The following is a 26,335-nucleotide window of genomic DNA, read 5'->3' on the forward strand; positions in this document are numbered from 1 at the left end:
TTTCCCACTTCTCTCTCCTTCTCCTTCCCTTCCTCTACTACCCACTCACCCCATTTGCCCCCATTATTTTCTCTTCCTTCCTTATTTTTATTCTCTACCTCCCCCTCTAATTTTCCTCTTTCCCAATATCTCCTCTTCTTATTGCCCTTCTCCATCCTTCTCCCCTCTTCTCTCTCATCAATTATGCTCCCTCCTTCTCCCTCTCATCCATCCTTTCCCTTGGCACCCCCCCATCCCCTCTCCAGGTATTATGCCATCTGCTGCCAGCCTTTGGTCTATAGGAACAAGATGACCCCTCTGCGCATCGCATTAATGCTGGGAGGCTGCTGGGTCATCCCCATGTTTATCTCTTTTCTCCCTATAATGCAAGGCTGGAATAACGTTGGCATAATTGATTTGGTAAGTACTCGTGCAGACCCCACTGGTTTACTGTCTGACTAACTTTGTTTGCTTGGGATTCTAAATAAACAATGTCAGGTTAGGTGGATATTCTAAGAAAGATCCTGATAGCGGTCTGAGTAACAACAATAACAACAAAAAAAGCAGGCTAACATTTTCAAAAGCTTACCGTATGCCAGAAAGTACACTAAGTACATATAATCCTGACAGCATCCCTTTGGGAAAATTACAATACTTTTCCCCCATTTCACAGATGAGAAAACTCAGGGTCAAAAAAGTGAAGTAACATGCCCAGTGTCGCACAGCTATTGAATAGCAAAACAGGTGTTCAGAGCTTAGCAGACATACTCCAGAGCCTGAGGGAAGTGATGTGCCCCAAGAGGCCTTCATCTCATTTCATGCTGAGACCCTATGAGGCTTACAGTGACCCACAGAAAGCCTGTCATGGAGGTGGGGGCTTCTGGAGAACGTATGGGCCAGGAGTCGAGAGAACTGGACCCTGAGCTCAGCTCCATCCCTGACCCACTTCCTAAAGGGCTGTGATGAGAAAATTTATGGGTCCTCAGTGGGAACAGTGTCTTCCAGTGGTGCAGGAGAACAGCACATGGCACAGGTGCAAGGCGTCTGCCAAGCCCTGTCTAGATGCTCATGAAGAGTTTCCAGCTCTGACATACTATGTTTTTAGTATCAAACTTGTAATGAAGATCGAAAGCTATGGTCTGGATCCATTAGCAGGTATATATATTCCCTGAGGAAGTTGTCAGGCAGTCACTTTAAAATGGATCCCAGGACCGTGTTGTGGTAGGGAGGGGAATGGGGAGGAGAGATTGAGAGTGAGCTCTGGCCCAAGAGGACCAGTCAGAGTAGGAGCTGCCCCTTCCTCTCTCCATCCCATTCCTAGCCCCTAATCTTGCCTTATTCTTTGTCCAGGAAAGGATATCCAAACCAAGGCTGGGCCAGGATTTGCATGTGGTATGTCAGAACGAGAGTTCCTTGGGCTTCTGAAAGAAATGCTGGGCACAGAGGAGTGGAGAAGTGAAAGGGGATCCGTACAAGGGAGACTGTATGGATATTTTCTTAAATCCTTTCCCTCTTCTTTCAAACTTTCATTTTTATCATTCTTGGGGGAAATGAAATTCAAATGTCCAATAACCAGTAGAATAATAATTATAATGGCCAACAAATGTCGAACACTTACTGTGTGCCTAGCCCCATGTTAATTTAATCATTATTATCTCTCTCAGGCCTCACAATAATGGTATACGTAAATCCTGTCATTGTCCTCAGGAAACTGAGGGTCAGAGAGGTTAAGTCACATTGGTAGGGAGTGGTGGTGACTATATCTAAGCCCAGGCTTACTGGACTCCAGAGTCTATGTTCTTATGTTTGTGCTAAACTTAATCCCTAATGGAGAAGCCTTTGGAAGCATAAGCTTCTGTGCATCAAAATTTGTAACAAGGGTACAGCACTCTTACCTTCTGCTGTAGAATTTTCAAGGGGAATGACCTAGGGAATTTTGTTCATTTGTGAGAGTGAGATAGAAGCATCCCCTGTTTACTTCATGTAACTGAATGGGGCATCTGCTTACTATTAACATGCCTAGTATTTGCTCCATGGTATTATAATTGCATTTCATATCTTTTTTACTCATTTGCACATTGAACCTGCCTAGAGAGAAACTAGCATAACCCAGATGTTCATAACACATGTACAGTTGATCCTTGTTATTCATGGTAATTAGGGTCTATAAAGTTGCTGCAAATACTGAATTAGCGAATCATGAATCTTTGTTCCTAGGTGAAATATAGAGTTAGATTCCTGTGACTTAAGGCAAGTAATACTTAGATAAAAAGAGATTTTGTAATGATTAAAAATGTCAATTCAATAGGAGGATATACTATAACCTTACAATATATCAATACTATAGGACAGGATATTAAATGTGTACACAATGAATGAAATAGTGTGTTATGTATCAAAATATACATGATACATATCTCTATTCATGTGTATATTCACACTGCATGCATGCTGACCTCAGGAAGGGAAGAGTCATTGGGTTACACAGCTCTCTTCAGCCAAGGACTATTTCTAGAGAAGGCTGGTAACTAAGAGCTGTCAGCAGGCAGAGTTTATAGGTGGAAAAAAAAGTCTTTCAATTCTTAAGAGGGATCTAGTATGTCACAGTATCCAATACAAATGAGGTTTATGCCAGGAATTTAACACAATCAGTGTAATTCACTGTATGAATAAAAGAAAGAAGGGAAAACCCACATGATCATCTCATTACTGCCAAAAATGCATTGACAAAATTCAATATGCAATCATAATTTTTTTCATGATGATGAATGTGTAAGTATACACAGAAATTTTATTTATTCTTTTTTTTTTAACATCTTTATTGGAGTATAATTGCTTTACAATGGTGTGTTAGTTTCTGCTTTATACCAAAGTGAATCAGCTACACATATACATATTTTCCCATATCTCCTCCCTCTTGCGTCTCCCTCCCACCCTCCCTATCCCACCCCTCTAGGTGGTCACAAAGCACTGAGCTGATCTCCCTGTGCTATGCGGCTGCTTCCCACTAGCTATCTATTTTACATTTGGTAGTATATATAAGTTCATCAAACTAAGACTAGAAGGGAACTTTCTCAAATAGAGCACATTGACAAAAAACTTACAGCAAGTGCCATACTTAATAGTAAAATATTGAAAGCTCCTCTCCTGAAACTGGGACTGTAACAATGGTGTCCACTATTACCCCTTTTATTCAGTATTGTACTGTTGGTCTTATCAAGTTCAATATGCAAGGAAAATGGTATTAAGACTGGAAAGGAAGAAGTGAAATTGTCATTATTTGCAGATCACATGAGTATTCATGGAAAAAATTCAGAAGAATCTAAAGATGAAATATTAGTTACTAATTTAACAAAGTTCCTGGATACATAGCCAATATACAAAAAATTTTCACTGCATTCTGTGTATTAGCAACAGACAATTAGGAATAAGAATTTTAATGTAGTACTATTTGCAATAGAATAAAAATAGAAATACTTAGGATTAATCTAACAAAAGATGTGTAAGACATTTACACAAAAATGTAAAATATTACTGAAATTCTAAAAGACTTAGGTAAAGGGAAAGAATTATCATGTTTTTGAATTGGAAGACTTAACATTGAAAAAATGTTATTTTTCCTCAGTCATTCTATTCTAACTCCAATCAAAATTCTAAAAGATTTTTATGGAAGTTGATAAGCTGATTCTAAATTTTATATGGGAAATACTGAGATATAAGAATACCCAAAGCAGCCAAAAGTATATTCCTTTTCTGCCATCATGGTTCTATGTGCTATAGGCTTATTAGAAGAAAAAGAAAAGCTTTGCTGATAAACCTTCTTTTTTATTTCCTTTCCCTTCATCTTTTTCTTTTATTCATCCCTCCCTTTCCTTCACTATTCTTCTCCCCTTCTTTCTATTTTCCAAACCCTCCTTTTCTCTTCTTTTTTATCCTTTTCCTTTTCTTACAATTTTTCTCATTCCCCTCCTGCTTCTTCCTGTTCACTTTTTCCTTCCCTTTCTCCCTTCCTTCCTCATTTCCTCTCTCCCTCTCTCAGATAGAAAAAAGGAAGTTCAACAAGAACTCTAACTCTACGTACTGCATCTTCATGGTCAACAAGCCCTATGCCATCACCTGCTCTGTGGTGGCCTTCTACATCCCGTTTCTCCTCATGGTGCTGGCCTATTATCGCATCTATGTCACAGCTAAGGAGCATGCCCACCAGATCCAGATGTTACAACGGGCAGGAGCCCCCTCAGAGGGCAGGCCCCAGCCAGCAGACCAACATAGCACTCATCGCATGAGGACAGAGACCAAAGCAGCCAAGACCCTGTGCATCATCATGGGTTGCTTCTGCCTCTGCTGGGCTCCATTCTTTGTCACCAATATTGTGGATCCATTCGTAGACTACACTGTCCCTGGGCAGGTGTGGACCGCTTTCCTCTGGCTTGGCTACATCAATTCTGGGTTGAACCCCTTTCTCTACGCCTTCTTGAATAAGTCTTTTAGACGTGCCTTCCTCATCATCCTCTGCTGTGACGATGAACGCTACCGAAGACCTTCCATTCTGGGCCAGACTGTCCCCTGTTCAACCACAACCATTAATGGATCCACACATGTGCTAAGGTGAGTGCTTCAGGGCTTATTAGATTTTGCTCATTTGCAGGACTCAGAAGAGGTAACTTTCCAGTTTTCTGTTTCCAGATAGATTATTCTTGAAAACTTGTGCAGTACTTTCAAAGGTTAAAAAAAAAATTCTGCCATCTGTTAATGGAATAGAGTAGTGGGTAAGGGCTCAGGCACTGGGGGTGAATGACCTACATTCAAATCCAACCTCCATAGTTCTTTGATTTGGGGCAAGTCATTAAACCATTCTGAACCTTAAATTCATTAAAAAAAATGAAAATCATAATCACGATTTCTACATCACGGACTTTTTTGAGGGTCAAATTAGCTAATATATGTAGAGCACATAGTACAGAGTCTGACACATAGTAAGAACTTAGTAAATATTATCTACTCCTACTTATAGGTAGTATTTTAGGGTAGTGATTAAAAGCATGGTAAAATAGTCTTTATTTTGACTCTCAGTGCCACTGCTAATCATTTGTATAATCCCTTTTGATTTTTATTTTCTTCAACTGTAAAAAATGGTAATAATAATGATACCCATCTTATAAGGCTTTTATGACAGGGATAATGTATTCATATAGGGCCTGAAACATAGTAAGTGCTCATAATACTACTAATGTGAATAGTAGCATATAACCTGATACCCTAAGATGGCCGTAAAATAACATGATAAACTAAAATAAATAGAATGATAAATATGCAATAGTAATGCTATGTGATGTATGATATATTGGAAGTATGGACAATGTAGAGTGGGGATATGAGTAGGAAAGAAGCTGATTTGGTTAAGGGAATCAGGGAAAACGTCACAGAACAGCATTTTATAAGAATTTGAGACTTGGAGGAGATGTCAAGGAAGGCATTCCAGACAGAGAGAACAGCATGAGGAAGGAAATGGAATATGAAAGAGTGTGGAAAGGTCAGGTGGTTTACACAAGGTCACATAGGTTGACGGAGGTGGGAGTAACTTTGAAGTTCAGTGACTAGGCATGATGCCTCTTTCCAAACTGAGAATTTTCTTGCTACCCTGGCTTAGAGTTGTTCTCAGCTGTGGAAAGCTATGTGTGATAAATACATTCATCCTGTAGCAAAGATGAATTGTCAATGACAGTTTTTTCCTTTGCCCTGAGATGCACAGGAATTTCCAAAGAGCAGTTCCTTCTTTGAGACAAGCATTTAATTTCTCTGATGATGACAATATTTAGCTCTTCTGGCAGCTGAAAACTGGGGACTTTTCATCTGCATGTGTAAGAAAAGAAGAAAAAAATAGGAATTGCTATGAAATATCAGTGCTCTGCCTCAGAGACTGCTCAGAAGCATGAATTCAATTTTCTGCTACCAGTGTGGGCAGACTTGTAGCTAAAGCCTAGTATGATGTTGAGATTCCAGCTGGTGGAAAGGCCTCAAAGGATACTCCTATAGGCTGTCATTCTTTCTTAATTATTGTGCCTTCGTCAGTGTCATAGAAAGGATCCAACAGTAAAGTGTGTGTACAAGAACTTCTGTGCGGGTGCCAGCGAGTTTTTAGCTATTTAAGCTTAGCAGTTGCCTGAGTACAGGCTGCTGACTACTTACAGAGTATGCTCCAGCAGTGCATTTACTAAGTCAGTTGTTTAGAACTGGTGCCTTTTCCCGTAGAAACAGTCATAGAAAGAATTTAGGGTTTCTAGGGCATCCCAAGAAACCTATTTTACTAATACTATATTATTTTATCCCTGCTGCTTTTGGAAATCTGCAGCATGATTGTTAAGCAGAGATGGCAGTTTAGAGATGGCTTATGTGTATATTCTTCATACTTTATTCCTTACACTTATTTCTTCCTGAGGTCATGAGAAGTAAAGAAAGTTGGTCTGAGGTGTTTTTCTGTGGGGGTGAGGAATCTTATAAGAGTGGGGGTGGCCTATACATAGAAGAGAAAAGTATTTGAAACTTGAATCCACTAGAGTGTAAGCCTTGCAAGGACAGGAATCCTGCCTGTTTTATTTCCTGCTACATAACAAATAACCCAATATGTTGCTTCATGGGTAAATTAACAAACCATAAAATTAATTCTCCAGATCAACTGTTTTAACTTAACACAATCTAAGGAAAATGTGTGTTTTTCTTAAAAGTCCCGCAAGTAGGACATCAACAAATTCACATGAGTTCATGAAATATAAAACCAAAACAATAAAAAGTAAAATCAGCTTTTATCCTGCTAATCCTACCCCTAGCCTCAGAGACAAGAATTACCACTAGTCTGGAAATCTTTTCAGTGCATTTACAAACATTCATAAAAACATACAAATTCATAGATTTTTCTCCCTTCATTTTACATAAATAGAGCCGTTCTGTGTGTACTTTTCTGCACCTTGCTTTTTATCCATTAACAATGTATTTTAGAGATCATCCCACCTCAGAACATATAAATCTAACTCATTCTATTTAACTGTTCCATAATCTTCTGTACTAAAAATACATATTAAATTTTATTTAATTATTTCCCATTAGCAGATATGTAGGTGTCTCCAATCTTTTGCTGTTACAAACTGTACTATTTTTAATGCCCTGGAACACATTTCTTTGTGCATATGCCATTATTTCTCTCAGATAACTACCAAAAGTGAAATCGCACTATTGACATGTATGTGCATTTAAAAATGTTATGCTTACCATGAAATTGACCTCCCAGAGCACCATAGTGCTTTGCATTTTCATCAGCAGGGTGTGAGAGTATCTGCTACTCCTTCCCCTCACCAACACTGGATACTGTGCATCTTTTATTAATATACTAATTTAAAATATGCTCTTTCGTTTAATTTGCATTTCCCAGATGATTTGATAGATTGAACCTCTTTTAAATTAGTTATTGACTGCACCTTCATATGTTTGGTACTTTATCTGACAACTTTGTTCTATTTTTCTGATTAATTTCTGGATGTTCTTTATTATAGTCCAAATATTAATCCTTTGTTATATAATTTTCAAATACATCCTCCCATCTTCTGCTTGGTTTTGAACTTTGGTTAACTTTTGTCTTACAGAAGTTTCAAATTTTGAAAAAACTATTCTTATTTGACCTCTTACCGTTGGCTCACTTCCTTCTTGAAAAATTTTCCACATTAATTTTCCTAAACACCATACTTGTCTGGTTTTCCTCCTAACTCACTAGCAATTCTTTCTTAGAATCCTTAACAGGTTCTTCCTTCTCTATCTGGCCTCTCAATGTTGGAGTTCTTCAGGGCTTGGTTCCTGATACTCTCCTCAAACTACATTCTCACTTGGTGTGATTTAACCATCCATAGCTTTAAATACAATTGTCATGCTGTCAGCTCTCTCTTTAATTAATATCTCCAGGTCATAGCTGCCCTCTAAACTCCAGACCACAAGATCCAATTTGCTTCCTTGACAACCTCAGTTATGTACTTCTTTGGAATATCAAATTTCATGCATCCAAAACAGAATCCGTCTATATCTCGTACCCCAACCGCAAATTTCCTGAGTCTTCCCTATCTCCATAAGTAGAGCTATCATCTACCATGTTACTAAATCCAGGCACTTTTTTGTAGTTCTGATAGGAAACTAACATGTTAGAAGGCAGACTTAAAGATTTTAGAAAGGAGAACCAATCAGCCAGTATTGGAAATATAGAGTTAAATTGAAATAAATGTAAAATTCAACCATAGGAGCAAAATATAAATCACAGAAATGTAAGATGATGCCTGAACAAGTTTATAGCTGCATATATAAAATTTGGAACTTGATAAGTGTGCCTTCAATTTCCTCATCCAAGGCATCTATTGACAAAGTACTGGGCAGGCCACCAGAGACCTCCTTCCATATTAATAATGATTATGATTCCTAACATAATTCCAGAAAAGACTGTGCCAGTTACTGTATTTAAGAATTCTGAATGTATTATTGCATTTAATTTTTACAACACTCAAAGAATTTGGTATTATAATTATCGTCATTTTAAAGATGAGAAAACCAAGGTTTAGAGAGAGTAAGTAACTGGCCCAAACTCACACAAGTAGTAAATGATGAAGCTGGAATTCAGATGTAGGTCTTTCTGATTCCAGAGTTCAGTCTGGTCCAGCCCACTTAGAGTTAGGAATAGGGTTACCACTTCTCATGTTTATCTTGACTATTTGGATAAATTTGGTGAAATATTTTTCAATCCGTCAACTCTACCATCCTGCTTATATTTCTCTATCTTGACTGCAAACCGTGAAGATTAGTAACTTGTTCAAATCCAGGCATTTTTCAATCTCTTTTCTATAAAGGAACTAAGGTTAGATCAGATGGCCCTATTCTTAGTAATCTCAGATTGACTCCTGTCCCTGGGTACACGTTGACTATTCAAAGAAATAATCAATTTAATACTAGCTCACCTCAGGATAGAGACTAAACTGTACTATAGAAATCACCCTTTTCACATTTTTTCAATTGGATCATTTGTTCTTTTCTACTTCTTCTGAATGGCAGTGGCCTGTTTACAGTACTCTTTTTCATGGCATTTGTGCTGCTTTTGATTATAGAGTTCCTTATTTGACTGCTATAAGGCCAATTATTCCTTGAGGGTAGAAATTATGGCTTTCTTTTCTCCATGTACCAATTAGCCCCTCACACAGTATCTGCAAAATAGTATATAATCAAATGATCAGTACATTTTTGCTGATGAAATATCTTCATGATTATCTTCAGCTTTATGAAGGATTCACATGCTCAAAATTGAAAATTATCTGGTTTTTTTTTTTTTAATCTTCCCTGAGGCTCTAAAAAGTATAGAGGACTTAGTCTACAACCCAAGACTCACATTGAGGAAAGCCAGTTCATGGCAGCACTATGAGACTATGAACTTTTTTCTCTTAAAATCTTTTTGAGAGAAAGGAATTGTACTTTTCCAGGTTGAATTAAAAACAAGCTAGTCTGGCCTCAGTGGTTTAGAATAGTAAGTTTCCCATACTTGGTCCTGTCCTCATAGCCCTTTGACTTACATGACATTTTATTATTAAGCAAGCAGTTAGGTAGCCAGTGAAATAAAATATGCTTTTGCAAGACATTTTTAGAGGACTTTGATCACTCAGATTGTACTAATTATACACAGTAGCAGAGATGTCTGCAGTTGTGTTCGGTTGTTTTCTGTTGGATAATTGTCTTCTTTGGGAATATCCAGCCCACAATCAAAATAGAAGTGAAGATACCATTTGGTTGGCTGATGAAATAGTTTGTCCTATAGATATGTACGTTACATAGTCTTTTCTTCTTTTTTTAAAATTAATTAATTAATTAATTAATTTTTGGCTGCGTTGGGTGTTTGTTGCTATGCGCGGGCTTTCTCCAGTTGCGGCGAGCCAGGGCCATTCTTCATTGCAGTGCACAGGCTTGTCATTGCGGTGGCTTCTCTTGTTGCAGAGCGTGGGCTTTAGGCGTGTGGGCTTCAGTAGTTGTGGCACGCAGGCTCAGTAGTTGTGGCTCGTGGGCTCTAGAGCGCAGGCTCAGTAGTTGCGGCACATGGGCTTAGTTGCTCCACGGCATGTGGGATCTTCCTGGACCAGGGCTCGAACCCATGTCCCCTGCATTGGCAGGCGGATTCTTAACCACTGTGCCACCAGGGAAGTCCCGGGTACATAGTCTTTTTAAAAAATAGCTTCCAAACATGAATTATTGTCATAAAAATGTTTCTAGGGGCTATTTTAATTTGTATGCACACATATATAAGAAAGAGGCATAATGCCAGCATGTGGACAATGGATTCTAACAGGTTCATCCTGTGTATGAACTGATTCTTAGTGAATTTGGAGCCAGCGTCTCTCTCCTTGTCACATCTTTAACCTGATTCTATAACTATGTTTTCCTCATCTGCCAACGTCTCTCTTAGTCTCATAGAAGTTACTTTTGCCACTCTAGGAAACTCACATCAAACATAACAGCAGAGAAAGGAAGAAATATCCTAATGAGAAAACATTGGCTGCTTTCCTACTCAAGTCAGGAATAAGACAAGGATGCCTTGTCATCTCTGCTGTTCAACATTGTGTGTACAAAATCCAAATGACAGAAGGAAGAAACATGATAATTTTATCTGATGTTAACCAGTAAAATTTGGGAGAATATTCCTTTGGAAGCCTGGCCTCAGCTCAGTCATTCTTCAAGCCAAGTGATATTCCCCACTTGGGAGGCATAGTGTGAACATATAGACTGTGACCACACAGAGTCACGTGGGTGACAGGTTGATAGGAATAAGCCATATTGATTTGATTTGGGGTTAAATAGGGATTTGATTCTGGAGTTCTTTGTTCATTGGATAAATGCCAAGGATTTTGCCAGTCTTGTTCACTGCTGTATCCTCTGAGCCTAGTAAAGTACCTGGAACATCATGAGACTTGACAAGGGAATGAAGGAATGCTTCTGTTCCTTCTCCCCTGGCCTAGTTTCTCTTCTATTTAGCTGTCTCTATGCTGATTAGCTCTGACGATCCATGGCCGAGTAGGGACTCGGGATGCTGACAGTAACTTTAGACAGAGATTTTTCTCTACGTGAAATCCACTGAGGATTCCAGTTTTGGCTTCTTGGGTAAATAATTCCTATCCTGCCTATCTCACTACCTCACTGTGAAAATCAAACAAGATAATAGATGTGCAATTGCTTTCCTAACTGCAAAGCTCTGTCCTCATGGGAGAGATAAGTATGTTGTAAGAGCAGACTATTTATAAGTTAGGTAGCACAAGCAGAGTTTACATGCAAACTTTAGCTTTGTGGTTGGGTTTCTCTGCTCATGCCAGGCTTCAGTGTCTTCCCTGGTTCTCCAAGTTTAGATCTTGCTCAAACTTAGGTCACTCACCTGATTCCTAAGAAGGCTGAACATTCCTTCAAGCACTTCCCAAAGAACTTCTTACCTATCTAACTTGGCTCTTGGCTGTCATCCTCCATCCTCCACCCTCAATCCCCTGATGAAAAGGTTTTCCATTGACCTGGAGGTCTCTAGACCTGCCCTGTCCAATTGGGTAACCACTAGCCACATTCCAAGAGCTCAGTGGTTACATATTGTAAGTGGCTACTGGATTAGACAGTACAAATGTAGACTATTTCATTTATCGTAAAAAGTTCCAATGGACAAAACAGCTCTAAAGCAATTTGAACCTTCTCTCTCGAAGGAAACAATGTATATTTTCCCTCATACTTATTAACTCCTGTTATCCACCAGAGCTTAATAATAAATAAACTGATTCTAGTGGATAGGCTATATTAAGTCTTTGACATTTCCATGCATAAGATTAGTATATTCAGATTTATATGTGGAATCAATAAAGAAAAATATGAAGATAGGGAAAAAGTGAAAGTAAGAAAGAGGCAAAGAGAATGAGGTTCCCCCAAAAAACAGTAGAAGGAAAAAAAATTCTTTCAGGTCATTATTGCCTCTTGTTATCAGAATTTATAATTGTATTCATGTCTTGTTTACTTCTTTATTATCTATCTCCCAGTCAGACTGTCAGTCCCTGAGGGCAGATAACATCCATTTTATTCCCAAAAGTTCCCCCAGGGTGTAGCACATTGCTCAGTTAATATGTTTGCTGAATGAATGAATGGATGCCCTTATCAGACCCTATCTGGACCCTATTGTTCACATGGACAGTGTATACTCAAATAAATTTTCACCATTTAAAAATTTTTTTTTGTTAATTCCTTAGCTGGAATAGTTTTTTGTTTGTTTTGTTTTTCCACTGTGTAGATACTTGCCAACTTTTAGTTTCACCCCATCAGAATTCCCCATTTAAATAAAGGTTTTCACATAGTAGATTGGAAGATTACCCATGGATGAGGAGATAATTTAGGTTTGATTTACTTTGGATCCTTAGAGGTTTCTGCTAATGTTGCAAAGCTGTTTGACATTTAAAAGCCATTTTTTGGCCTTTACCTTGAACTTCGGAGGCTACAATTGGATTCAACATTTGCCTCATTGTTTTGAGCCAAAGCAGACTTAATCTGGGTAAACCAAGGCTGGGTGAGCATGATCTTGCCTTCTGTCCCCCAGTCTTCCCCAGGGTTGGCTGCATAATTCGCAGCCCCAACGCAAAATGAAAATGTGGGGCCCCTGGTTCAAAGGGCAGGAACACATTTCTGTTAAAAGCATTAAGATGGAAAGCCTTTTTCTTTCCTCCTCAGTCTTTCTCTCAACTTGTCATATGTATTTTATTTGCTATTTACCTTTTCTCTAGTAGAAAAACAAAATGCAATTTTAAAGTATTAGCAGAAAATTTACCATCTGTCTTTATATTGTGCACTGACAGTTTTAAATGCAAAAATAAGAGCATTTAACTTGTATATGGAGTCACCAAAATTGTACAGGTTACACAAATTGTATTTTGTAGTTCAGACATGCTTATGTATTTTATTTTTACCAGACAGTGCACAAAACTAACGCAACTGTTTTTATTTCACTTCTTGATACACACACATTCTACTAACATTCTCCCTTCAGCTTACTGAGGAGTAAAGAAGGACTGAAGAGAAAAGAACCATGATTTGCTCTATCATATCCTTTCTTTCTATGTCAGTATTTTCAACATAAGTGCTTGGCTAATACAGGAAAGCAATGCATGTGGAAAAGACATGGTAGGGTTCCTTGATGGTTCCTTTTTCTTAGAAAATCACTGCCTTCTTTCTGCATCTGGCAAGTTCTGGTTCAAATGGAAAACACGGGCTCTCAGGGCCACCAGCCATCTGCTTACTCAGTCATAGATGTGTTGATAGGAAACATGAGTGCAGTGTTGTAGTGGACCCCTGATCTGTGGGACTTCAGCAAGACTCAGCAAATATAAGGTAAGCATGTTACAGAAGCTGCTGACAGAAAAACGATGGGAGAAAGGAAAATGCTTTAATATACATTATGTATTCACGTTGTGTTTGCTTTGAGTCTTAGTAACTCTTTATGTATGGTTGGTCTACCAGAATTCTGTGCTCACAGGGCATCACTAACGTGAGAGGCAGCAAGGAACTACGGTGTACACACATATTGCACGTGTCATCTCTGCTCACATGCATGCTTCATTGTCCCTCACAGTTCACAAGTTCAAAGATAAAGTTATTGAGAGTTCCAGGATGAGGACAAGCAGAACATTACACCAAGCTCTGGGTTCCTGTGTGACTGCTTTGGTCACACAACCATGAAGCTGGCCCTGTCCTCAAGTCCTTCCCCAATCCCAACCTGAAGCGGCTCTCACAAAACATTGTTCTTGTTGAGATCACACCAGGAAAACAGTGAGAATAACATCAGAAGAGCTCCACTTGCCTCATCAGATACTCAGGGTTAGAAAAGTTAGTGCTGTTTGCAGAGTGTACTTGCAAAAGTTTGGTAACCAAGTGGCTTAAGCTGTCCTCCAGGATGCCCACTGCTGGACTAAAGTGCTGAGGCCTAAAGCATTATCCTTTCCACTGTCTCTGACTCAGAGGAAGGTGAACTTTGGTATGTAAACAAAGGGGCATCGGACCCAATGTAGCATAATGGCTATAGGGGCTGGAGTCTGTCACACCTGGATGTCAGTCCTGTCTGAGATCTGTCATTTACTATCTATATAATCTTTAGCATGTGACCAGACATCTCTAGACCTCTGTTTCCTCACCTGTAAAATGGGAATAATATTAGAACCCATCTCCTAGGGCTTTTGTTAAGGTTAAATATGATAACATATGTGCAGAGCTGATCCCAGCTTCTGTTACACAGAAAGTACTCCATGCACGGAAGCTGCTGTAACTGTTGTTATTATAATCGTAGATATAACATTGTTCATATCTTGGTTAAAACAAACAACTTCTCCAGTTATTTTCTCAGCCTCCTGATAAGCATTTCTTAAGAAATGAGTCAATAGAAATCTCTGTGTTCTAAACACTGCTCCTTAAACAAGGAACGCAGAGCTCCCTCTGTTAGAAGAAAAGCCAGAAATGAATGAAATGAAATTAATCACACTGTTTATAAATAATTGTTTAAACATGAGACAAGACTTGTTTCCTGGGTACATCATGCCCTGTGCTGAACAGTTGGGGCTGTTATTTTGAATATGCCTTCTGGCTTTTAAATTACCTGCAGGCATTTCTTTGATCCAACATAAAACATGCTAACTTGTCGAACAAGTTGGTTACAGTCTATGTGTATTTGTTTTCCCCCTTTGGCTCTGCAGGTGCTCTTGTTGCTAGGGTGTTAGGGTTCCATGTACCAGCCCTCTGAGTTTGGTGCCCACTGTGCATGTCACACTTCAGGGCAAACCCCAAACCACACCCAGCTCCAGTGGTGCTCAAGGTGATTTATCAGAGGTCAAGAATAGAGGCAGTGTGATGTGGGGCTCTGACCCTTGACCCTGGCTGCACACTAGAGTCACCTGGGAGCTCCTGGGTTCCACATGTAGAAATTCCATTTTAATTGGTCTGGTTGGGGACCAGAAATGCATATGTTTTAGGAGCTCTAATGTACAGCAGGATTGAGAACCATCAGTGTACTGGAAAGAGCAGGAAACCTGTCTTCTAATTCCTTACTGATTGCTATCATTTCTCTCAGCACCAATAAAATGAGAAAGTTCGCATAGATAATGCTTCAAGTTTAGGTCTAGCTCCATGTCTTAAACTATTGAGATAGTCTGGATTTAAACTGGTAGTTCTCAATTGGGGACAGTTTTGTTTACCAGGGGACATTTAGCAAATGCCTGAAGGCATTTTTGGTTTTCACAACTGGTGGATGCTACTGACATCCAGTGGACAGAGACCAGAGATGCTACTAAACATTCAAGAATGCATGGGACACCCCCCTGCCAGAGAATTGTCTGGTCCCAAATTTCAAAATAAATCTGTGGTTGAAAAACCCTGCTTTAAACCAATCCTCTGGGATTTGCAACAAAGAACCTCCTTACCTCTGCCAGGGGACAGCAGGAGAGGTCTTTGAACAATGCCAGGAGTTGTGTGTGCTTTTATCTGCCTTCTACAGTGCAGCCCCTGCATCCTTTGGCTCCTCTTAATCCACATCCACTCCCAAGACAAGACAAGGCAATTATTTCTGAGAGGAAAGGCCCTGAATGTCCGTGGTTAGAGTGCCAGTAGTAATGTTGAAGATAAGCCCTTTCTCCGAGGCAGGCTCTGTGAGCTTGTTCCCTTACAGCATGCACTTGCCAGAGACACAGTCCTCCCGATTTAGTTGGAGCAGCTGTTCAGGAAGGAATCGCCTCCAAAGCACACTAAGAGACCTACTAGGAAACCATATCCCCATGTAAATGTGTGCTTAGTCCACACTGTAATGACACCTGACTCTGGCCCATAGAAGTGGTAAAGCTGCTTCTTATTCTGGGTGTCGACAAAGTAGAGTGTCTCCAGGAGAGGATAAACATCATGATTTTCTTTGCAGAATTCATGACATGTGAAGAACAATGTAAGGAATGGGGGATGATGAGTTTAGGGCTCAAAGAAGATTCAGGTCATGAGCGTTGTTTTTAATATCTCTGAAGGCTGTTTTGGGAAAGAGGGATCTGATTTGTTCTGCATGGTCTCAAGGGAAAGAGGTAGGTACAAAGGATTGAAGTTTTAAGAATACATATTTCAGCACAAAATGGAACGGATCCTCTTACTAAGAGATGTTCCTAATAAAGTAGAAGGAGAAAACTGGATGATCACCAGTCACTTAGAAGTGTTGATGGACCATCAGTCACTGGAAGCATTGACTGATCATTTGTCAACATGGCCAAGGAAGGGGTGAGAGGTCAAAGGAGAGATTTTCAGACCCTTTCTTTGTGATTGTGTGAGTTACAGAACCACCAAGTCCTCCCACAGTGCAGTTAAACACAAGAGAGAGCAAAACCTACTTTAGCCAGTGTAGCACTTTGTTTGGTTGAAGCTGGAGACCTTCTGGAAAGGTTACCAGTGGGAAGAGATGTGCCAGAGGTGATTTTGTCAATTGCAGAGACCATTCTCTTTTCCTTTATGATTCTTCTAGCAATCTGGCTAGTAGGAAATTTAGACACATCTAAGGAAGGAATCCATTCCTGGGTTCTATAGATGCCTGCTCAGTGGTTAAGCAGTTGATTTTATTTCTGAGATTCTGTTTGAGAAAAATGTTGTCATATCCACCTATCCAGATAAATTTCTGTTCTTTGAGGCTTTAGTATGAAAGGAATTGCTGTTTAAATATTTGTAAGGAGAAGGACTGAGATTAAAGAAACATCCCCTTAACCTGGTTTTCACGTTCTTCCTTTTTCACATGGGGACAGTTAAGACCTGAGCTTCTCTGATCTGAAGGTAGTAAGGCAGGGTCCCAATCTAGAGGAAATCAGAGTACTGATGAAGCAGTTTAGTGTTATGGCTAAAAGCATAGGACTTGGCATTTGATGGACCTCAGTCTGAATTCAGGTCCTGCCACTTTGAACCTGCGTGATCCTGGGCAAGTTACTTGACCTCTTGCTGCCTTGGTTTCTTCCTGTACAAAAGTGGAAGTAAAGGTGGCTCTTGCCTCATAGCACTGTTACGAGGCTGGTGTGAGATACTGTACATATAGAGCCTGGGATAAGTAACTTATTGATATATTGTGTTCTCCTTATCATAATCATCATCTTAGTAGGCAAAAAAGCAGGAACACTAGGTTGAGAAGACAAGGCTTCTTTTTCTGGAACACTGGTTCATTGTCAGAACTGGGTCTGAGGGGAAATGGTTTGGGGTCAAAATCACCATAATATCCTCCTTATAAGGTACAGGATAGTTCCTGAGCAACAAGTTCAGAAGGAGAAGGAAAATTACTTCAACTGCAAGGATAGGGGAACTGTGGGGAAGGGAGTGAGGCAGAAAGTTCTAGCTTCTGTGCTCCAAGAAATGCTGTGAAATCATCTCCAACCCTTGAGCAAGGAAACCTGGTGGATGGCTTCTGGTTATATAAACAAATATCTGAGTGTGCTCTGGGTTATATTCAACCAAAGAGCCAAGGACCTGCTTTTTACAAAGTGATTTCTGAATTATTTTCTCATTCTCATTTTTTACAAGATTCTTGGAAACATTTCACAGTTAGAATTGTTCTTGGAGAGCTTTTTGTTCTCTAAGAAATGGGTGAATCTGTATTTTGATAAACCTGACAAACAAATATATTTGGTGCCTACTCATGTTCCTTTTATTCTTTTCAAACTTTTATTTCCTTTGCTGGCTGGTGTAATGGAATTTTTCTTCTATTTGTGAATTTTCATTGCCTGCTTAGAGTTTCTGACTTTGGGGAAAGGAGTGTGTTTGTGTGTGTGTGTGTGTGTGTGTGTGTGTGTGTATGATTGTCATGTATAATAACTAGTTGCCTACGAATAACTTGGTTTCCTGGTCCAGATGTCACCATCTTTATTATCATCATCTAGCATCTACCATTTACTGAACACTGGCTTTATATGCCAGCCATTGCGCTAAGTGCATTACATATGTCATCTCATGGAATCCTTAATATAATCCATGGAGCAGGTATTATTATCCCCATTTTACTGATGGGGAAATTGAGACTCAGAGAGGTTAAATAACTTGGCTAGTGTCCTATAGCTGGTGAGTGGTGGGCCAGGATTCTAACACATGTTCACCTAATTTCAGAGCCCTTGCTGTTAACCACTAAGCTATGCTAGTTAATTAAAAACTCTTGAAATAATGCAGAACTTTTGATTCTTAGACATGGAAAGGGCTTCAGAAGTGATCTGGTCAAATATCCCAACCAATGCAGTGATCTCTTCTACAGCTTACCTAGTAGGTAGTTGTCTGTCTCTCTTCCCAGTGAGGGGTAACTTATTATCATCCAAGGCAAGACACTGGCTGGGTTGCAAATTATAATTTTTTTGCCTCTGGTTTTCTTTTGGGACTATGTGTATAATATAGCCATAGAGAGAGAAGCTACTTCATGTGTATCGTTTAAGAGGATGTTAAGGCCATTCAGACATGCGGGATTTTAAACTGTAAATGCCAGCTGGATTGAGCTGTAATAGAATAGCCTTGAGCAATATAGTGTGACTTGCAGTGGGCAGATGGTGAAGGGCACATAAAGCCCTTCTTGCCTGACCCAGTCTGGTTTTCCAACTCATTTCCCTCAACTCTCCCCCGACCTAACTTCCTATGCAATAAGCATGCAAGATTGATCAGTTTTCCTTAGATAAATAGTGAATTCTCCAGCCTCTGGATTACTTCTGCTGTCCCAAATGCTCTTTCTCACCTTCCCTCCTGGCACAAGCCTACTCATTCCTTGAGGCACAGTTCCAATATGAGCTCTCTCAACTTTCCTAATCCCTACCCCCTGAATATTGGACCTAACCACTTCCTCCTCTGGGCTCTCACACCACCTGCTTCTCTTTTTCTTGGAGGCTCAGCTCATCCTGTGGGATCTTAAGTAATTTTATGCACTTAAAACACCCTCTGCTCACCTGGACAGCTTCTCGAGAGCAGGACATTTCCTACCTGCAGTGTCTAAGAGCCGAGGGTGCCTCTTCAGTGAAGGTGCACATTTAGTGAAGCTGGTACAATAAGACTCTGAGTTGGATTTGCCTGGGTCAGCTGGTGGCTCCACCTCTCCCTAGATGATCTGACTTGGGCAAGTTACTACGCCTCATTCCACACAACTTGAGCCTGTAAATAATAAAACCTATGTGATAGGATTGTTGTGAAAATTATATGAGATAATCCATGATTAGTTTAGCACAATCACTGACACATAATAAACACTCAATTAATATTGGCTGATATTATCATGGATCCATACTTTTAAGGCATTTTCTCCTACATATTTTTAGGTTCTGTCATATCAGAATAGTTCAGCAGAAGAAGCAGGCAGACAGTCTGATCCCCCAGACTCAAAGTTCCAGTCTTTTATTTGTCCTTTAGGAACTGTGGTAGACAGTGGAAAAAGGCCTCACAAGGAGATTGGTTTGACCTTAATTATATGTGCACATTGAGAAATAGACGTGCATTCGGATTAGAATAAGCCATGCGTACTGACTTGATCTTGCACTTTGGCATGTTGAAACATGGACATATCTTGAGGCTGGTGATGGAATTAAAGAGCCCCTGAGAATACGTTTTGTCCAGAGCTAAACATTCCAAACTGTGCAAATTTAGCTATCTGGGATTCTTTCTGCAAGCAGCACAAAATAATACAAAGATCCCGGAGTTCCCACCCTGAGGATGCATTGCTTTATGTCCTTGTCAAGACAGTGTGCTCCCTGCAATTAAATTTTCTCATCTGATAGGGTTTTTTGTCATTTGCCTGCTATTTTCACAATTTTTACCCATATCAACATTCTGCCCATGCTATTATTTATTTACTATTTATCTTTAAATACATTTTTAATTTAAGTAAATCTGTTTGTAAATGAAACTCTCTATTATGACCTTAAGTGAAAAATCATGTAGAGAAGATGATTTTAAAATTAAATACAATGAAAACAAAACAAATTATTATTATTTGCATAACTTTTTTACTATTAAAATTTAATAATATTGTCTGCCAAAGGCTCTGAGTCAAAGGCCTGCTCTCCATTTTATTAGGTAGTAGAGAATTGTTAAAGCCAGAGTGGGGCCAAACTGAGTACGTCTCTTTAAAATGAGCAGAATGAGTGAAAGAAGTATTGGATCTCCTTACTGTGATTCAGATTGTTTAACGTTGTGCCTCTTTGTTTGGCATATCACCTGTGGAAAACATCCCATGTTTGGGAAATACTGGATCTTCCAGAGTCAATATTCTGTTCTGGTTGATAGTGATCTAAAGACAAATGAAGAAATTGGCCTAGGCCATCACCTTTTGAGCCATTGAATTTACTGATAAATTAGTACAAGTTTATGTGCTTACTGTTTGTAAACAGTTCAATTAGTTTTTATCAGCTAATTGTAACCAAGCATTCTATTTTTTCATCACATGAAAAGCACCTTAAAAAATATTGCTTTGTGCATCTCTTTACATTTTTTGCCACCTTGTTTTCATGATTTATCACCAAGTCTGTTCTCGTTTCATCATCAGTGTCATAAAAGCCAACAAATACCCCTTGTCCACTTTGCTAAAATGGACTCTTTGCATGCATGTCAATGCTTCCTTTCTGATCCCTTGTGCAGAATCGCTGAATGTCTCATACTGCTAGCTCTGGCCCTTCCCACTCACTTGTCCTTTCTCTTACTGCCCCCTGTCTCCAGTGCTAAGCTCTGCCTCAGGTGTGAGTAGAATAACTGGACATTCACCTCCTCAGGGAATCTTTACTCCCATGTGCCTAAGAATTATGTGAGAGCACTTTTTAAAAATGCAGATTTATGCCCTCCCCACCCCACCCCTGCCCTCTCCCCGCTCCACCCCTGCCCTCTCCCCACTCCCCACTCCCACCCTCTTGTCAGAGGTCTGATGTGGATCCTGGGAATCTGTATTTCATAAGTACCCAAGATAATTCTGATGCACATAGTCTCTGAACAATTTTGTGAAAGATGACTTAGCTAGTGATCTCTCTCATCTTTTCCTCTTTTTCCTTCTCCTCCTCCTCCTCCCTCTTCTTCTGGAACAAAGGGAATTGTAACTCTATTTCGTCAACCATTAATATTAAACTTCATCACAAAACTCTTCCCACTGTACAAATGATTTCCATGTTTCCCAACGGACAGAATTCCTGATTTGGGAGGCAGAACACCTGATTTATAGCACTAGATCCACTGTTACCCATCAATCAATCCATGCCCCTACATTGTACCTACTTTCCTTCCTTACAGGTTTGTGTTGAACATTAAATGTGGAAAATGATACAAAAATGCTTCATAAATTGTAGAGGATTTTACTAAAACTATTAAAACAAGAAACTGCATCTTAAGTCTGTAAAAATATCAGAGATTCTTTTTTAATGATGTTTTGCATCAGAAATTTTGAGCGGCTCTGCCAGTGTTTCTGATCAAGCATATGTTTAAGGAAGGACAGTTGTGGTCTCGCTGCATTTTAAGTTGTGGCATCTCAGGCCCTCCCTATCCTATCCTAACCAGATACATTTAACAGCTTTGCAGTGTAACTTCACAGGTTCAGAAATTGAGGTCTTTCAAATTCTTTAATACAAATCCAAAAATTATCCTCCCTGTGTTTCCAGCGAAACCTCTTCCCTCCACACAGAATATAAAGTATCAGATACTAACAATAGAATATTAAAGCCAAATTTGAAGCAATTACCCACAGCTTTGGAGAACAGTCCCACACCCAGCTGGTACCCAATCAGAAGGTCTGTATTTGTCACCCACCATCTCTACTCCTCATAGAACCAGAATGTCAGAGCTGCAAGGGATCTTACAGATAATCCTCCTTGTTTAAAGAACGGGGAAAATGAGGCACAGGAAAGGGACTAAGTCCTCAGAGGCATGCATGGATGGAGGCTAAAAAGGCATTGGAATCCAGGTTCCTGTCTTCTGGTTTATTGTTCACATTGCTGAGTTAGTAAGGTGGCCTTGCAGTTGAAAGTGAAAGGGGCTCACTGAGTGTTAAAGCTGTGCCTCCTGAGTGTGATTCATTGTATGGGTTGAGGTCTCTTGGGGTGCAGCATATTGCACCGTGACTTTGTATCCTGAATGAAGACCTAAAAGGCAGATGATATTAAATTGTTAACTGTGAACAATTAGATTAGTACAGGAGTGTAAACTGAGACTGACACAGGCCACAACCAGGACACAAGATCACCCTAGCATTATTCTCAAGTCTCCTTTTTCCCTACTTAAAGGGAGTTGGTTGTGAGTCCTCCTTGGAGTTAAGAGGCTGGGCCATTTTCCTTTATTCATGACTTCTCTCCTTGGCAAGGGCTATATTGATGTTGCCTGAATAAAAAGGAGTGGTACCAGGCACCCACTAGCAATTCTGCAGAAATCTCAGTCTTTATTTGAATATTTGGAAGGATTATATGAGAGAACCAATACAACATTTTGGAAACACTTCTCAAAGAGCCTCCTCCATGCTCCCCAACTGCTCTGGAGCCTTCCACGTACCCAACTCAATGCTTCACTTTAGCCCAGGTCTTCCTGCTTTGTCTTCCATCCTCTCTCCTCATTCTTCATTATGTTTATTCACTTAGCCCCTTCCTCTGCTCTCTCTACTTCCCTCCTGACTCTGCAGGTTCTTTTTCCTTTTCTACCTAGTCTCCCTGGTTCTGAATCACGGAAAATATATACGCCTCTTGGCAAAGATGTTCCTTTAGTGGATAAGAGGGGTTAGCAGGAAAGAGTCCCATGTTAACGTCCCAGTTACACTGTGTTTCAGTAAGAGGAGGAGACACATTATACTGTAGGCTTCCCACGGGAAGGATATAATATACACCCACATACATATTCCTTTTACCCTGAGTCCATCATAGTGGGACAAGGAGATGCTAGAGACAGCAGAACCTGAACACTGAACTTAGTGGTGGTTCTCAAGATGATGAGTGACAGTGTATCTGTGTATCAGGACAATTCAGAGCCCAGACTTTGGAATCAAAAATGACTGGAATGTAGGTCTGATTCTGCCATTTATTAACTGAGCAAATTTGGGCAAATTATTTAAACTGAAACTCAGTTTCCTTGTCTGTTAAATGGGTTTAAAATACATGAATTAATGCATATAACACACTTAGCCCAGTGCCTGGCACACAGGTGCTGCCCTAATGGGTGGTGGTTTTTATTGTTGCTAATAATGATAATAATAAGTATGATACAAAGGGAATTTGGCCAGTGAGAAATGAGAAACCCTTCCTTTCTCCCTCCCTCCCTCCCTTCCTTCCTTCCTTCCTTCTCTCCTTCCTTTCTTCCTTTCTGTTCATTCATTCTTTCTTTTAATAGATATGTTCAGTGAATAAAACAGATAAAAATGTGGGGCGTATGTAAAGACATTAGGCCACATCTTGAGTTTTCTAGAGAGCTTATACTTGAAGAATGGCATGTGGAAAATCTGGCAGAAGGAATGTATAACCAAAGATGAATCAAAAGGTATGTTTAGAGCAAGTAGAAAACCCAGAAATAGCTCTCATTATTTAGGGACGAAATCTTGCATATTCTGCTTTAGTAAGAATAATCTTGCAACTGGAAAGAAGAGAACATCACAGGGAAAAAGTTGCTGCCTGGGATTGACGGAAAACTTTTAACTGTCTCTGAGCCAAGATGTATTATTTCTCACGGGATTAAAGGAACTGGTTGATAAGACCTCTGACTGGAGCTCTTTTGTGGACTCAGGATATGATGGCAGCCTGGAGACCAGTAAATATTGTCCCAGTTCTTAAAGAAAGATTAAAGCTAGACTGCAGAAACTGTAGACTCATAGCTTGAAACAGACCTTATCAAAATTCAAAGACAGTTATTATACAAATGATTTGTATGCAAGAGTCAGTGTTGTTTCATTACAAAATAATTCATGCCAACTAATTTCATTATCTATTAGGACAGATTTACTGCTCGACAGAGACATTTCAGCAAGGCATTACATAAAACCTTCCATGGGTGGGTCCATTCTCAGGCACACGGATTGTTACCTGTCTGCTGGGAAGGCAGTCTGTGGTGGGGTACCACAATTCTCTGGTTTAGCCCTGTTCAATCAGTAGTTTTTCTCTTGACTGAAGATTGAAGATCTAAGAAGCGGATGATACTAAACTGAAAAATCTAGGTAGCAATAGATTATCTGATCTCCCTATGTGTTGGTAGAATCCTTAAAGTCTAGCTTGAGTCAGTGCTAAATAATCCTATCTTGAATGTTGAAATTGTTATGGTTTAGAATGATCTCAATTGACTAAAATGATACCAAATCAATAAAATGAAATTAAACTGAGACAAATGTCCTATATTTTGGCTAAATGAATGAATGAGTGAATAAATAAAAAATAAATAAATAAAATAAACTGCACCAATGTAATAAAGAACCACAAGAATTGACAGCTGTTTGTCTCAAAAAGATAAAAGTTGGCAATGAGCTTAACATATAAGCCAATAGCATATTACCATTGTCAGAAATGAACTTAATGTTGACTGCATTCATAGACGTGAACTAAATTGATGATAAAAAGTATGTGACATAAATCAGGCTCACTGTGTAAATTTGGGCTCTTTCCTGGTACTATATTTCAAGAGAGATAATTATAATAAGGACTGTGTTTAGAGGACAGTGCCCATTATGGACAATAATCTGGAAACCATAATATATAATGAACTATTAAAGAAAATGGAAATGTGTAGCCTGGAGAAGAGAGAACTTGGAGGATATAATTAGTAGAGGGAAGAATTTTGAGTGGGCCTGGAGGGCATAGTAGTTCCACAGGGTAGAAGCTGTAGGAAGGCTGATTTTGGCAGAACATTAATAAGCTCTTGCCAATAGCTAAAGTTGCTCAAAAATAATATGGCCTGGCCGGTCAGTGGAGATTCCTAAGCAGGAGCTAAACAACTACCCATCTGCATGGCACAAGGGGCTTTCCTGCAGTGGGTGGGCTCTTTCACCAGCCTATCTGTCCGTTCCAACTCTGAGGTTCTGTGATCTTTTCCCCTCTCTAGGGATGCAGTGGAGTGTGGTGGCCAATGGGAGAGTCAGTCCCACCCCCCAACAACTTCTCCTTTGGTGGCTGCTCAGCGCAGTGACACTTAGGCCCCTGGGGCAGTGACCCTGAAGACAGCCATCCCTCCAAGAGAGGGCCAGGTCCTAAGCTGCTGCTCGTGCCTGACTGCACCCGGTATTCTCTTCACCCAGCATTCCATCCATTGGTGCAGGCACCCCATGCCCATCGGGCTTTTCCTCCAGGATTCCAGCATGTGGCAGGGGACAGGAGGGCTCCCTTGTTCACTGGGGGTTCTCCTCCAGAGATCCCCCTTGAAGGGATCTTTTTATTTCCTAGCACTCCCACTTCCCGGCTTCATAGTCACCCTGGCCTCATAGTCTCTGTTGTCCCCAGTATATCCCCTTACTGTGCCTGGTTTGTCTCGCTCATGTTTCAAACACAATCACTCACTGTGTCCTATCTCAGTCATAGATGTCCGCAAATATTCCTTCTTTGCTGTGCCTGCTCACATGCACTGTCAAAACACATCCTGCCTGTACCTGCCTTGGTCAGAGTTGTGTTCCAAAAGCACGCATCTCTTGCTTGTTTGTGTCTGTCACAGCCATGTTCAAACTACTCACCAGCTCATCTCTGTCCTGCTCTGTGCCAGACACTAATACACTTTCCTCCCGGAATGTGGGTCCAAATGTGCATCCTCCTGGCCAGCCCCCCATATCAGTCACAGACTTCCACTTGCTTTGCCTTATGTCCATGTCAGTCCTTCTCTTCAGGACATGCTCCATTTATTCACCATGGAAGAAACAGGGCAAAGATCCTTCAGAGGAAAACAGTCTCTGCAGCAACCTCGGAGGGAAGCTGAAGACAGACAGCTCCCTGCCAGTGCCATGGCCTCAGGCCCTCCTGCTCTGAAACGCTCGCTTTCCTGGAACAAATCCTCTCCTAAAGCGCCTTGGGCAGGGCTGGCGGCATCATAGTGTTTATTGAAAGACTTTGGAATCTTTCCCACGAGCTTGTAGCAAAGCCCATGGTACCAATTTATAACCCTTGAATCTGGCCTTGCTGCTCCCAAAGGAGAGAACAATTGGAGGCGCACCCTGCCGAGACGTGTCACTCACTGCAGTTTCCCCAGGTGGAGGAGGCAGAACCAAGCAGCGCTTGCGGTGGAAAACAGTGCTTGACTTCAAGTCAGAGGACCCGAATTCCAGCCCTGGCTCCACTCCTAACATGTGGGAAATCGTGACCTATGCCCTTCCATCCCTGGA

The 26,335-nt window shown here is 40.2% G+C and overlaps 1 protein-coding gene across 6 annotated transcripts in view; it reads left to right on the forward strand.

The window, feature by feature from the left end:
- The window catches only part of HTR4 (5-hydroxytryptamine receptor 4), a 310,244-nt gene that overhangs the window by 248,169 nt on the left and 35,740 nt on the right, over window positions 1-26,335 (forward strand). For 2 of the 6 annotated variants that reach the window (XM_082454244.1, XM_082454240.1), the window contains 4 exons: window positions 246-399; window positions 1,330-1,371; window positions 4,019-4,587; window positions 25,072-26,044. In XM_082454244.1, coding sequence (XP_082310370.1) covers window positions 246-399; window positions 1,330-1,371; window positions 4,019-4,587; window positions 25,072-25,162 — 856 coding nt within the window. In that variant the 3' untranslated portion in view covers window positions 25,163-26,044. Of the gene's footprint in view, window positions 1-245; window positions 400-1,329; window positions 1,372-4,018; window positions 4,588-25,071; window positions 26,045-26,335 lie in introns of those variants that run through there. The other 4 variants (XM_082454243.1, XM_082454245.1, XM_082454241.1 and 1 more) reach the window with 3 other exon arrangements.

This window comes from Balaenoptera physalus (genome assembly GCF_965194825.1).
Source record: "Balaenoptera physalus genome assembly, chromosome: 3".
Classification (NCBI taxonomy): domain Eukaryota; kingdom Metazoa; phylum Chordata; class Mammalia; order Artiodactyla; family Balaenopteridae; genus Balaenoptera; species Balaenoptera physalus.